This window comes from Spea bombifrons, chromosome 4, assembly GCF_027358695.1.
Source record: "Spea bombifrons isolate aSpeBom1 chromosome 4, aSpeBom1.2.pri, whole genome shotgun sequence".
In the NCBI taxonomy this organism is placed as follows: Eukaryota; Metazoa; Chordata; class Amphibia; order Anura; family Pelobatidae; genus Spea; species Spea bombifrons.
The window spans coordinates 13,468,092-13,483,968 of NC_071090.1; the positions used below are offsets into that span (position 1 = coordinate 13,468,092).

Consider the following 15,877-nt stretch of genomic DNA (forward strand, 5'->3'; position numbering starts at 1 on the left):
CCATTCCTCCAAAGTCTAGCTGGGGCAAGCCCTGTCCCGAGTGGCGGAACTACCGGGGTCGCAGGGGTCGCGACTGCGACCGGGCCCTGGAGTTCTGCCACTCAAGGGGGCCCAAGCAGGGCCGGACTGGCCCACCGGGATACCGGGAAATTTCCCGGTGGGCCCGTAGATTTAAAGCCGCCTCCGACGCCAGGGGCGGGCGACAATTGCCCCCCAGGCTGCCCGAAATCTAATCTAAGCGGCCGCTGGGTGCTGATGCGGCCGGCCTGCGCTAATATAATACTTGTTTTTTTAATTTAATATGGCAAGCTGGTCCGGCTTGCCATATTAAATTTTAAAAATGTATTAAAGCAGCGCCGGCCGGCGGCATCAGCACCCAGCGGCCGTGTGCGATGGCCGCCTAGTGATGGGAGCAGCGTGATGGGTGAAAGCTCCGCCCCCTCGCACTCACCTTTCACCCCTCACGCTGCTCCCATCACTATGCGGCCATCAGATTGCTGGGAACGTTATCTAAACGGCCGATGCGTGCTGATGCCGCCGGCCGGTTCTGCTTTAATACTTTTTTTTTGTTTTTTACTTTATATGGCAAGCCGATCCATCAAGTGTTAAAGTAGCTCCGGGCGGCGGCATCAGCACGCATCGGCCGTTTAGATTACATTCCCAGTAATCTGATGGCCGCATAGTGATGGGAGTACTAGAGTGGCATATAGGAGGGTATAAAGCATATTGGGGAGGCAGAGTGGCATAAGGCTTTTCTGGAGGCAGAGTGCCCCATGATATGCCTTTTAACCCCCTTTATGCCACTCTGCCTCCAGAAATGCCTTTTAACCCCTATATACCACTCTGTCTCTATAAATGCCTTTTAACCCCCTATATGCCACTCTGCCTCCAGAAATGCCTTATACCCCCTTATATGCCACTCTGTCCCATTATATGCCTTTTAACCAGAGTGGCGTATAGGGGTATAAGGCATTTCTGGAGACAGAGAGGCATATAGGGGGTTAAAATGCATATCAGGGGGCAGAGTGGCAAGCCTGGGGCAGATGTGCATAACTGGAGGGGTCAGGTTGGCGACTAAAAGGAAATAAAAACAAAAACAAAAATGTAGATAGAAGGGGGTAGGGATAGGGTAGATAGCCTGAGAAGAGGGGCAGAGGGGGTAGATGGTGTGAGAGGAGGGTAGATTGGGTTGGGGGGGGGCCTTAACAGATTCTCGCACCGGGGCCCTGAGGCTTCTAGTTACGCCCCTGCCTGTCCCTATGTACAGGTAGCTCTACCCCTTGATCATAGCCACACTCCCAGGAGAGGGGGGGCTCTGGGCAGCCAACTGTGGTAAATTCCTGGGTACAAAGATCACGCACGTACCATGCTTAGACATATAGGTAGTTTACCGTTAAAGAGGTAGAGTAGAGTAGAGAGAACTGAGGCACATTAATGAGAGGCAGGGGAGAACAACAAGTGCCAGACTATAAAATAGTATTTGAATATAAAGCTAAAATTTACATTTAAACAAATATTACATATATTTTATATGCATTTTGTATACAAATTTATAGAAATAGTGTTCTAAATTTGTTATTGGGAGATTAGTAATTTATTGGAAAATAGATCCATCTAGTCTGCCCATTTTTACCTTAATCAGTCCTTGGTCTCATCTTTAATTAAGTTGGAATTCCGCTAAATTAAACCTGTTGAATAGTTAGGCAGAACTGTGTGGTTCACATGCTGCATGCAGGGAAACAGTTGAGTATGGAGAGCAAACATTGTTTACACTGGTAAAGCAGAGAATGATGATTGTCTAAATAGTCCTGCCATAAAAGTGTTGGCACCAGAGTAGAATTGAAAATGCAACAATAAAGTACTTTTAACAGGATGATGACCTCGCTGCATAGCTCTGATAGCGTGCACTGGTAGCTGGCACATACACCAATACTATACTATGAGACATATACTCAGTGGAGTATTTTGGTTTTGTGCTGCCCTAGGCAGGACTAAACTCGCCCACCCCCTAATCTAAAATCGGCCCATCCCTAACCATAACTGCCCCTAAATTAACCCTAAAGACCCCATTAACCATAACTGCCCCTACATTAACCCTAAACACCCCATTAACCATAACTGCCCCTAAGTTAACCCCCACCTACCCTAACTTTCAGCAGCCCAAATATTAATGTTATACTTACTGCTAGATGAGTTGCTGAGCAGTGTGGACACTATAAGGAAATGGGCAGGGCCAATCGTCAGTGTGACTGCAGGGAGGGACTGGGAAGCAGAAAGGGGTGGAGCCAATCATCAATGTGACTGCAGGGAGGGGCTGGGAAGCAGAAATGGGTGGGGCCAATTGTCAGTGTGACTGCAGGGAAGGACTGGGAAGTAGTAACTGCTGTGAGGGCTTTCGATGGGTGTTTGGGGCAGTGTTTTTTGCCGCCCCCTGAAATGTGCTGCCCAAGGCAGCTGCCTTGTCTGCCTCGTAATATTGCACTGCATATACCGTATTTGCTCGATTATAAGACGAGGTTTTTTTCAGAGCAAATGCTCTGAAAAATACCCCTCGTCTTCTAATCGAGGTCGTCTTCTAATCAGACCTCAAATAGAGGTCTGATTAGGAGACTAAGATCCAGATCCCCCGCACCGCTGCAGGGGACCTGGATCCTCCTGTCTAACCCCCCCCCATACACACACTTACCGGTGCTTCGTGCTGTATTGCCGGGGCAGCGATCCGCGCAGCCGGAAGGAGGTGGAGTTGGCAGCGGGGGTTTGTCTGCGTCCGTCGCGTATACCTTCCCCCGGCTGTCAGAGATCAGAGTTCCCCGCACCGGTGCGGGGAACTCTGATCTCTGACAGCCGGGGAAGGTATTCGAGACGGACGCAGACAAACCCCCGCTGCCAACTCCACCTCCTTCCGGCCGCAGCAGAAGGAGACGTTAACCCGCTGCCCCGGCAAAACAGCATGAAATTGGAAGCACCGGTAAGTGTGTGTGTGTGTGTGTTAAATGGGGGCATAGGGCATTTCTGGAATGCCTTATACCCCTATTTGCCACTCTGGCACTTAGGGGGTTAAAAAGCATATTATGGGGCAGAGTGGCATATAGGGAGGTATAACGCATTTCACCTCCCTATTTCACTCTGCCCCATAATATGCCTTTTAACCCCCTAAATGCCAGAGTGGCATATAGGGGTATAAGGCATTTCTAAGGGGGGTAAAAATGCCTTTTAACTCCCTTAATGCCACTCTGCCTCCTGGAATGCCTTATACCTCCCTATATGCCACTCTGCCCCATAATATGCATTTTAACCCCCTAAATGCCAGAATGGGATATAGGGGTATAAGGCATTTCTGGAGGCAGAGTGGCACATAGGGGGTCAAAAGGCATACCATGGGGCACAGTGGCATATAGAGGGTTAAAAGGCATATCATGGGCCACAGTGCCATATTGGTGTGGCAAGCCTGGGGGCAGATGTGCGTTACTGGGGGACAGGTTGGAAAATACAAGGAAATAAAAATAAAAAAAATATTTTTCTCAATCATAGCTTTTATTAAAAAAAAATAGTTTACATGAATTAACATTTACTGGTAAAACTTTTTTCCTTTAGGGTCGTCTTATATTCAGGCTTTTTCTTTTTTTCCTAAGTTAATATTCAGATTTTGGGGGGTCGTCTTATAATCAGGGTCGTCTTATAATCGAGCAAATACGGTACTACTACTCGAGTATTACCCCTTGTTAAACATAAAAATACTATATTAATGGATCAATTAAAAGTAGCTTTCCATTTAGGGGAAATATGTATATGTTGGTTTAACATTTAATGGCCTGTCAGGATAACATAGTCTAAAAGAATCATACCTGCAGTGTTAATACTAAATATATTTTATGTCATTCTATTACATTTATATTATATATTTCATTGTTCATTTATTTTTTGTTTTAAAGCCTGACTTTGATGATGGAAGAGTTGGAAGACCACGGTCCATGCTACGGTCTTATCGACAGATGTCTATAATTTCCATGTCTTCAACTGGATCTGATTGCTGTACACCAAATAAATCTGCAACTGAAAGGTTAGCTGTAAATAACAAATGCAAAATTTGTTTCAATGTAAAAAAAGATACATACTTTACAGGTACATCATTTCTTTACTTTGTGAATCTTGATGCCCTAAACAGTTAATAGTGATATGATTCCATAAAAAATATGATCTTAAAACAAAAAAAATGCTTGAAGGGAGGAAGACATTTAAAACGTATTATCATAACAGGGTAAATTTAACATCACAACTCTTACTATCACAACTAACATACTGTATTTTACGGAGTATGATTTTTCATTACACCATATGAGCTACTTGGATGTACCTTAGAAATGATTGTTGAACATCTGAAATCACGTGGGTTTCGAGATCAAAAACTACATGGGTTTACCTTAGGAAGATCATGCCAAACTAATCTTATTATTTTTTCGATTGGGTGACTAAAGTAATTGATTAAGGTGGTACAGTAGACATTGCGTTTCTAGATTTCAGTAAGGCTTTTGACACTGTCCCAGATAGAGGGCTTATCAATAAACTGCAATCTCTGAGTTTAGATCCCAATATTGTTGAATGGATTAGGCAGTGGCTGAGTGACAGACAGCAGAGGATTGTAGTCAATGGAGCATATTCGGAGCAAGGGCTTGTTACCAGTGGGATACCTCAGCGATATATACTTGGACAGTTGGAGTATTGTCTACTGGTGATTGTATCTCCAGAAGGATATAGATATGGTGAAGAAAGTTCAGAGAAGGGCTACTAAAATGGATCATGGATTACAGGATAAAACGTACCAATAAAGGTTAAAGGATATTAATATACCGTATTGGCCCGAATATAGGCCGCACTTTTTTCCCCCAGTTTAAGTCTTTAAAGTGGGGGTGCGGCCTATATTCGGGGTCTAGCCGGGCAGGCAGCGGGGTTAGGATACAGATCCCCCGCAGCGGTGCAGGGGACCTGCATCCTACTGTCTGATACGCTCAGACAGCCTCCCCTGCCGGCACTTTCCACGGGGGGGAGTACCGGCACGGGAGGTTGTCTAAGCGCATCGCACGGACGTTCACCGGCAGCGGCGATGCGCCGTTGCCGGTGAACGTGCACACGATGCATTCTAACCCCTCCGACTTACCAGGGCAGACTCCCGGGTGTCTTGCAGGGCCGGCAGAAGACATCTACGCAATACGTGTATACATGATGTGCATAGATGTCCCCCTCCGGCCCCGTAAGACACCCGGGAGTCTGCTCTGGTAAGTCGGGGGGGGGGACAGAGTGGCAGCATATCGCGGGGAGGAAAGAGTGGCATCGTATCTCAAGGGGGGGAGGACAGAGTGGCAGCGTATCTCGAGGGGGGGGAGGACAGAGTGGCAGCATATCTCGGGGAGGGGGAGAGGACAGAGTGGCAGCATATCTCGGAGGGGGAGGACAGAGTGGCAGCATATCTCGGGGGGGGAGAGGACAGAGTGGCAGCATGTTTTTTGGTGCTTTTTTTAAAGAAAAAAACTTTTTCTTTAAAAAAGCACCAAACTTTTAGGGTGCGGCCTATATACGGGGGCGGCCTATATCCGAGCCAATACGGTATATAGCCTGGAAGAAAGATGTGGATATGAAAGGGGTGGATATGATAGAAACATTTAAATACTTAATGGGAGTCAACATGATAAAGGAAGAGAATTCATTTAAGATAAGATATACTACCACAACAAAAGGACATAGTCTAGAGGGGCAAAGGTTCAAAAGTAACATCAGGAAACTAATTCCTAAAGGCATAGTGGATGCATGGAATAGCCTTCCAGCAGAAGTGGTAGATGTTAATACAATGAAGGCGTTCAATCAAGCATGGGATAGGCATAAGGCTAAGCTAGATATAAGATAAGGCCAGGTACTAAGGAAAATATTGAGAGGTTGAGCAGACTTGATGGGCTGAATGGTTCCTATCGGCCGTCACTTTCTATGTTTCCATGTGTAATATTAAGAAAATTATGAAAATGTAATTTCATCATCACCTTGGAAATAAGTTTTTGTTTTTGTCTACCTAAATGTTCCTATTTCATGAGATCTATTAAGCGTATGAGATGTATTTTCTCTACCTAAATTGCTTTGTATTAGATTTATTAAGGCTTCCATTCTACACCTGCTATGTTTAGTGTGTCTGTGTGAAACACTTTGCCTTGGTACTAAAGGATACTGATAGAGTTCAATCCTGAACCCAATGGTAGTGGAAAAAGCACTGTGTGTAGTCAGTTCCTTTGCATGTATATGCACTTTTACACACATTCACAGTATATCCAGCCACTACCTGCCAGTAGTCAGGCAGAAACCTTCAATAAATTATGTGCATTAGGTTCACATAAACAATTAACAGGTAAAACAAACCCAATTCTGAATTTCTTCATATTTAAAACTATCTTCAATGTAAAATCACTGCTTGTCTAGACAGATCAAAGCAAACTTCTGGGTAGCCAAGTGAGGTCAGAATAATTGAACAATTAGGTTCAGTTATGCTTAACCAGCTGTAAATTGTGTCCAGATCCCCTTGACATGAACTGAAAATGATACAAGACAAATACGACCTGCATGTATGTAATTAAATCAGCTTAAACTGATTTCCTCAAATGTGAAGGAGTGACCCGCAAAACTATGAAACAAAAATATATATAATTAATGCCCTATATACATAGCTTATTAATATTATTATTAATTGTTTTATATAGCACCATCATATTCCACTTTTAAACGGTGCAGGTATTTTTTTTTCTTACAGTGCCAGCATTACAAGGGTTATTTTTAAAATCATCTTTGGCTTTTTTGTCAGGGCTTTATGCTAGAATTCTACCAGTCTTCATTGGGGAAAGCCTCTTGTGGGTTGAAACATTGTATCATCTACTTACCATTATTGTAAACTTGCAATAAAACATTTTAATTAAATGTTATGACCCTTTTGCAGCAAGTTGCTGGCAAAATCAATTAAAGGCAAACTCCAGCCATCATATGCACTTTAATGTATATGTTAGCTGTGTGAGCCCTTTAAATGTTGGCGATGTCTCTCTTCCAAGTGCATGAAGGGAATCAGCAGTATCTGGTAAATCTTATTAACACTACGTGTTTAGTTTATTGAAAGGCACCGGTGAGACCAACACTGTTGCATGGAAAAGGATTGTTGCTACAAACCATTTATAATACTGTGATTCAGATTATGATAAAAATATTAATGTTAACTTAGGTTTAATTTTCTAAAGAAGTTGACAGGACAATTTGCAGGAGAGTTGTGATTTTAACCTCACTTAACTTTTCGCTGCAAAGACCCAAAACTGTCAGGTTTCTCACTCCTATTGCTTGCATCACTAACCCTAGGCTCATCCTGGAAACTCTAGCACCATACGTACCCCTAAGCTAACTCCTTACACCAACAAACACATGCTAACACCATACATTCCTACACATACTAACACAGTACAGTAACACACAGGGCCAGCCCAAGGCAAAATGCCCCCACCCCCCTTGTACTTACCTTTCAGCAGTCCTGCGGCGAGTCTCCCTGTTCGGTCTCGGTCCCGGCTTCCGGCACTCAGCATTACAAGCCAGCATCGAGACCGAACAGGGAGACTCGCCGCAGAGGAGAGAGAGAGGCGCCGAGCGGGTACTGACAGCTTGGCGCCCCTTTTTCTCTCTCTCTTTCAAAGTGCCGCCCCTTCAAAAGTGCCGCCTGGAGTGGTTGCCCTACTCGGCTCCATTGTCGGGCTGGCCCTGGTAACACACCCTCACTCTACTACTATGCACTTAAACATATACACACTCGCCCCAACACCATACACTAAGACACTGAAACACAACTCTCCAGCACACTCTCCTCTTAGTTCTCCTTTTAGTGAACGAACCCAACTTTAAATACTTTAAAAGTTTTTTCCCTCTTTTCTTGGTAGACCACAATATAATATTTTGCTGTAATCATTCCTTCATGCACAGCACGCAATTCCCTTGCTGCAATTACTAATAATCTTTTCACCTGCTTAATTAATTTCTTTTTTAGATTTTCTGTTATCTATGCAGGAAATATTTTTATTCCTTAAAAAAACTGCCTCTGTAGGTTTGTACAATCACCAAGATGGCTGTAACCACCTGCCTTTATGTTAATTTGTTCAAAATAACCAATAAAAAAATTAAAACAGCAATACAATAACTATTTTTTAGAAATTCAGAGATGTAAATACTAGATTGTTTTGGTGTATTTGCCTTTTGGTACGATTATTTATTATTTTCTTCTTCCATCAGTTTTGAACTTGAGGTAGTAACGACTAAGGCCAGACATGAAGAAACAGAAATAACTACTTTCCAAGTAAATGCAGAGACTGATGTTAAATTAAGGAGATCACGTAAAAAAACAAAAAGGAGCAGTGTGGTATTTGCAGATGAAAAAACTCCCCCTGAATCTTCTGTATCAGACACAAAGCGTGTAAGTTAAATTGCTTAATACTTTATCACTGTACTTTGCTTTGCACCCACAAACCCCCAAATGTCTGTTCCCATGTGTAATGTTTTATTATGCTATATCAGAATACTCCATTTATAAACAAAATTATGTTTTCTTATTTTAAAAAAATGGGCTAGGATTGACAATACAATATTTTCCAAATGGAATGCTATACATTTTAAATAGCATACAAAATATAAATACAAAGCTAGACCAATAAGCCTTTGGTAATAATTGCCCTTCAGCTAAAGCAAAGTTTATGCTTTAGCATTTTGACATTTATCCTACAAGAAGTAATGGATGCATGGTTTTATGTTCATACTGGGAATTTTGCTTATCTGCTTCCTTCAATTCTTCACCTTCTTTCCAGTGCAAATACAGAGTTGCATTTAAAAACATCCATGGTTTAATTTATGTTCTTTTGGGGAAAAACTCCAGATCTATACAAATTGTAATTTTTTACACTTTTTTGTTTGTACATGTCATATGATATTATTTAACCCCTTAAGGACAATGGGCGGTCCCTAAACCCATTGAAAACAATGCATTTTGAGCCCGTACATATACGGGCTTTGTCATTAAGGGGTTAAACTGAAAGCAGATTGAGTGGTTTGAATTCTCACTCCACGCTTGCAGATGTACACTGTTCTATCTCCAAAGCCATTGTTCTAGATATCCTTTGTTACATGTTTTTTTTTTTTATATAAATAAGGTATTTCATTAGTTCTTGCAAAGTTATGAAATGATGTAGGTACATATTAAAAACCCACCTAAGAACTATTCCCCTTTGTTATGTTGTCTCTACCCTGTTGTTAAGATGCTGATGGTGGGGTAAAGGGAGTGGGTGAGGAAAAAGAAATTTAGAACGGGAAACTGATTGGATGATCCCATACCTGATCCTGACACCAATCTCAGCTTTCATTAGCTGAATGTTTACCTCCAAAAACAATTACGCTGACAAAAGACTATAGAGGGTTTCAATAAATACATTTACTTATGGTAACAGCTGCAATGGTTGCCTTTTAACCTGTGCTATGGTCCATGCTGCTGCCATGTTAGTAAAAAGAACTGTTTATTGTCCGTGACAGCCCCACTAAAGAAAAATGCATACTAAAGCACTTTAATGTGCATTCTCAAAAATCAGTAGCACGAAAGGTCACTCATTAAAATCAGTGGGAGCCCATTCTGAACTTGTGGTCTGGACAGACTCCTGCTAACAGCCAAGCCGAAGCTGGAGCTTAATGGGGGTAATTATATCACTATTTGGCTAGGGTCAGGCAAAGGGACAAACACATACAGTGGGATTATGCAGAATCCCCCCATGCATTTGCAAGGGACACACCATAGAAATGTAAAGGGACCACTCAGATATCATATGCATTCCCATGTATGCAGTGTCCCTTTAACTTTTGATAACTGAACTTCATATTGTTGTGTAGCACTATATACTGTATGTCCCATGCTGTGTTATTTACGTAACAATGCCCTAGTCTTGTGTTTTTTGTTATGTACGTGTGTCTTATCCTGCCATCTAATGATATAATACTGCTAAAATAAAATACCACTACTAAAGTAGAACACTTTAAATTACTTCTTTGCCACCAGCCATAAGATTCTAGTGGTATGCAAGAAATGTTTTTTGTTATACTCGGTTATACTTTCTGCAAACAAGGCTACGATTAAAGGCAGGATAATAGGACAGCCACAAGTTGTCACTAAATATTATTAAGTATATTTAAAAATGCTGATTTTTCTGATGTTTTTAAAGGAGCAGTTTGTCTCGGACACAGGATTTTACCATTGAACCTCAATTTTATGGTAACAGTCCTATACATGAGAAACATAAAAAATAGTAAAAAGTGATTACAATATATTGTTTGACTGTACTGACATTTTATTGAATTAAGTGACATTATATTTTAATTTTGCAATGTTACAGCTGTCAAGAAAACATGAATTTATGAGTGACACCAACCTTTCAGACCGTGATGCAACTCCTCAAGTTCTTTCTGTCCTCAAGCAAATGAGCTTTGCCAGTCGCTCAATGCCAACTATTCCAGGTAGGTTGCAAATCTAGTAACTCCATGTTACATTGTTACAAATTGATATAGAGTATATGTTGCACAATTTCAACATGTCTCCCTATTAATGTTGTTAGCGCGTATGACTGTGATTTGACTGTGCAAACATCAATAATTCATACCATGACTCTTTAGTTAGCTGGTTCGGTTCTTAGCTTACTTTAACTCAAGCTGCTTCATCAAAACCATTGCTGCAGCTAACTGCGGACACTGGGACGCTTATGCCCCAAAATATCCCCATATTAAATAAATCCATTGTACAGCGCTATATAAAACAATAAATCATAATAATAAATCCAAGCCCAAAGAGTCCTCAAGTGGGCGCTCAAAAAATGAATAAAAGCAACAGTAAGGAAGATGTATGACCTCACTTTCTATTTGTCCCCTAAAACGTGTACCAAAAATTATAAGGGTAAATCATATTTCACAGAAAAAAAAAATTCTAAAAATCCCACAAATATTTTATTGAACACAAATGTTAAACACCACATTAGTGATATTGACTGTGCTAAAAATTATTTGTTATGTTTACATATCTCACAAAACTAGTTTATTTTCTTGTTTTTTTTCAAATATGATTTTATTTTCTTTTTTTCTTTCTTTCTTTCTTTTAGCATTCACATTATCAGTTGTTAATGGACCTTCATCTGAGGACCAGAATCAATCAAACAGACTGAGTCAACAAAACATAGCTAGTTTTGAAGGAGACAAAAAGACTATTAAGAAAAACAAAGTAAACCAATTCTTTAAAACAATGGTGAGTAAATACGAAAGCAATCAATTTATGGTGTTACTAAATATTATATGACAGTGGGGAGGGAGGGAGCATATATGTATGTTAGCGTGTGTGTTTATGTGTAAGGATGTGTGTGTTAGTGTGGGTGTGTTAGCATGTGTGTAAGTGTATTAGGTATGTGTGTGTTAGCGAATGGAGACATTTGGCTTTACCTGAACCCCCCTTCCCAGGCAAGAAGGTGCCGCCACCCCGTCCAGGAGATGCTATTGTTTTCATTGTTTGTGCAGCTCCTGCTAAAGCTGGCTTCTTAATATGTTGTCCTATTGACCAAACAAGATATTACAAGTTGCAAAACATGCCATTAAACTGAAATCTAGGCCTCTTAAAAGGACACGCAATGTGTATATGACAGCTGAGAGGTCCCTTTAAATTTACGCGGTGTCATTTTTTGCAAATGCACACTCCCCCAGTATCCACTTGTACCTCTGCCCATAACCCAGCAATTTACATGCGCGAGATGTGGTGATGTGCTGAAGTGTGGCAATACTTTCAGATGGGGAAGTATATTTGCAAGAGAGTGGCCAAGCAAAGATAGCTATATATTATCCTGAAGTTATCTCATTTCTTCTCCCCTTCCATTTCAAATCTTCGCTTTCCTCATTTAATATACCCGCTGCCTTGTAAATTCAACATCTCCAAATGCAAATTGCACAGATTTAGAAACATAAAGTAAAAGTCATGCACAGTTTGATAAGATAATGTAGTTATGCCAAACATTGTAAAAAAAAAAAAAAAAGATCAGTAATTTATTTTACTGCAATACCTGCTATCATGGCCAAAAATATATCTATCATAAAACTGCTCTGTACCCTCTAATAATAACATTGGAATTTAAGGGCATGGTTGTTTTACTGAGATGGTGGTAAAGGCTCCCAGCAGAATTGGCAGAGGATAATACAGTAAGGGAATTTAAACATTCATGGGATAGGCGTATGGCTATCCTGAATCTGAAAACCACATCTTGAGTCTTTAGACGAGGCTGAATGGTTCTTATTTTTTATCATTAGGCCAATACATTAGTAATAGTATCAATACTATGACATCCATTCTTTTATTTTTTTTAAATCAATTTTTATTGTCCTCCGTGGAGGAAGAACAGAGCTCTTAAAGCTTCACCTCAGTAAACAGGTGCAGTCCAACACAATACCTATGTATGACAACACATTTCCATGCGCAATGAGCCAAAAAAAAGTTGAATTTTTCTCTCTTTTTTTTGTAGCGGACCTACAAAGTCGCTGATGACGGTAAACTGGCAGCTGATCAACAAACAGAACAATTACCAATAGACTTGTGATTACTTCTTTCTCTGACAAAAAGTGTCCAAGTTGAAAACATATTTGCATCATTCTGGTTTTATTTTTTTTTTATTTTTTTTACAATATGGGCTATTGGATGTTTTAAGTCAATGTTCTACAAATAAGGGATTGAGAACCATGAACAGCTCGGTAGGGTTTTTACCCCCATGCCAACTTCATGAAGGTTGTACTGCATCCCAGAACATTTATTGGCGTCCAAGTCCCACATTCCCCTACTCTGTGCTTTGCAATGCAATATACATAGCTGTCCACATTAACCCCTTAAGGACAATGGGTGGTCCCTAAACCCATTGAAAACAATGCATTTTGAGCCCGTACATGTACGGGCTTTGTCATTAAGGGGTTAATAAAGCTGTACAGGACTGTTTTAGTTAAATAAATCCCTTGCTGAGTTTTAATGATATTGCCAAATACATTTTCTTTTTTCTTTAAGTGCTTACTACCGTGACTAACATATGTAAGCCATTGGTTTTGATTTGGTTTTTTTTGTTCAAGTATCATTTAACATTTCATCCTATGTAAACCTTTTTTGTTTTCAAGACATTACTTGAAACAGGTTTAAAGGAAAAGTGCTTAAGTTCCATTTATTCTCTATGTCAGCTATATGAATATGATTGCTTTTGTTTGTTTTTTTTTATAGAAAAATTATTTTATTTTTCTAAAAAAGCAGTGTTGTTGCTCTTTACATCACAATGTAATACTTATAGAATAAATGTTTTATGATTAATTTTAACATTCATTTTATTTGATGGATTTGCATTATTCCGCATTAATCTGAATGTATATGCTTTTTAGTGTAGGGTGTTCTTCATTTATCTTTTGTGATCACATTTGTTATTCACATACTAAAATGGTTGCTTTACTATCCTCTAAATACCATAGCTGTAGATTAAAGGGAAACTCACACCCTACTTTATTACTATCAGATTAAAAGTATGTTTTCAACTGTATGGTGCTGTTTTCTTTTATAACCCCTTCTGGACAAAGGCATATTTACACTTCAGGATGGCAGCATTTTCGGCTGTGTCCTTGTTCGACCATAATTTCGTCTTTCCCATTTAGTATACCCACTAAGTGCTCTTTAGAAGGCAACAGTACACCATAACTACATATCCTATATGGGGTCTTTTCAGACCCCAGTCATTTCTTTTGAAACTGGGGAAACTCTTGTGATGTCATGATGACATCACTAGAGGGGTTTTCTTCTGCTTCCATAGGCCATTGCATGTTTTTTTTAGATTGAAAAACTGTTCACTGCAATTTACCTACAAACAGGGGCTTAACAAGAAACCACAGAGCCTTGGTGCGAAAATTGCCCTGCACCCCCCAACAGCTGGTATGTGCCATAACTGCCTCCAAACAACTTGTCTGTGCCTTCTTTGCCCCTTTGCCCCCTTCCAACATACACTCTTGCACACAGACTTACTCATATTCACACACGTACACTCACATTCTAACACACACTCCATCTCACCCCACTAACACATCCATGCTCACACACAAACACAAATCTACATCTCTGCTCACACACAAACACAATTATACATCCCTGCTCACAAACACACACAATTATACATCCATGCTGTGTGAGGAGGGTCATGTGATGTAACGTGAGCCCGATACGCTCCTGTCTCCCCGTGCTGGTTCAAAATAGTTTAGAAAGAGCCCTTCCGACTCGCACACGTAAACTCACTTACATACAAACAAACACACATTCCATCTCACCCCACTTACACATATGGGCTCACACACACACAATTACACATTCATGCTCACACAAACAGAATTAAACATGCACGCTCACACAATATTAGAAATCCATGCTCACACACACACAATTAGACATCCATGCTCACACACACACAATTAGACATCCATGCTCACACACACAATTAGACATCCATGCTCACACACAATTAGACATCCATGCTCACACACACAATTAGACACCCATGCTCACACACAATTAGACATCCATGCTCACACACAAACACAATTACACATCCATGCTAACAATCATACGTACATTCCCACCTGCCCCGCTTACCTCTCACTACCTGTGCAGATTTCTGTCTGGCTGCTCACACAGGGTGCAAGCAGCCGTGGTTTCATCGCGGGGTCATGTGACGTAATTATACCCCGATACGCTCCTATGCCAGATCCAAATAGTGTGGAGCGGTGTGGTCCAGGTCAGAAGGGCCCTTTCTAAGCTATTTTGAATCGGACTGAGGAGACAGGAACAAGGGGTCGCGTCTGAGGCATGGGCCCTTTTGCAGTTGCAACCCCTTCGACCCCTGCAGTTACGCCAGTGTCTATGAAGGCGATTCACACCACTTTTAATCCACTTAATGACAAGTAATTTTTTTACATCCAGCCATTGAAGCAGACCTTTTAATATTCATGGTACATTCATGTGATTAACACATTAGGTACTATGAATGGTTTCATGAAATTCATAGACAAATATAGAACATATCCAGAATCCATTAAAAGTTGCAACCTTGTGTGACTCTAAATGTACAAAGCCAGAATCTGATTTGAATTAAAACTCAGAAGCATAGTAAGGTCAATATGAGTGTGATCCATAGCTTTTCAGAACAGTAGTAACAAAGAAGAATGCTGGAGAAGCAAAATCAATGCCATGACCAGTGATAGAATGATGGAATATAGGCACGGCACATGCTTTAATGTTTTCACATGCTTTCACTGCTTTAATTTTGTATCAAAACATCATTGCAATAACATTATACTAACAATGAGCATTTCATTAAATGAGTAAGTAGTTTAATTATTTTACTACATGAACTATGAAAACGCAAAATTATTTTGGAGCTCCGCAATTAAAATATTATCTGAACATCTAAGAAGGTTATAATATAGATTAAAAATAATTTCACACATATTAAAATCTATAGTTACAGCATACTTTTTTAAATTAATTTTGTGTTCTTGAAATTCTTTCACCATTTAAAAAAGAATTATTGTGACGTATCCTGCAGGGTTTTAGTTTCGAGTGTGAAATAACGGAGAAATTACACTAGGGGGAGATGTTAACCAACTCTAAAAAGAAATGGTTCAATTGCTACACTTAAATAAATTAAAAACACAAGATTTTTTCAGAGATTTTTCAGGAATACCGCACTATAGTTGTGATTAGTTGTAAAAGTATTTTTTTCAGCATGTATAATAT

General features: G+C 40.2%; 1 protein-coding gene across 1 annotated transcript in view; it reads left to right on the forward strand.

Annotated features, from left to right (window-relative positions):
- The window catches only part of DOCK2 (dedicator of cytokinesis 2), a 247,022-nt gene extending 234,115 nt beyond the window's left edge, over positions 1 to 12,907 (forward strand). The window contains exons 48-52 of the mRNA XM_053465366.1: positions 3,933 to 4,060; positions 8,296 to 8,476; positions 10,434 to 10,554; positions 11,190 to 11,332; positions 12,591 to 12,907. Coding sequence (XP_053321341.1) covers positions 3,933 to 4,060; positions 8,296 to 8,476; positions 10,434 to 10,554; positions 11,190 to 11,332; positions 12,591 to 12,665 — 648 coding nt within the window. The 3' untranslated portion in view covers positions 12,666 to 12,907. The remainder of the gene's footprint in view (positions 1 to 3,932; positions 4,061 to 8,295; positions 8,477 to 10,433; positions 10,555 to 11,189; positions 11,333 to 12,590) is intronic.
- The last annotated feature ends 2,970 nt before the right edge of the window (positions 12,908 to 15,877 follow it).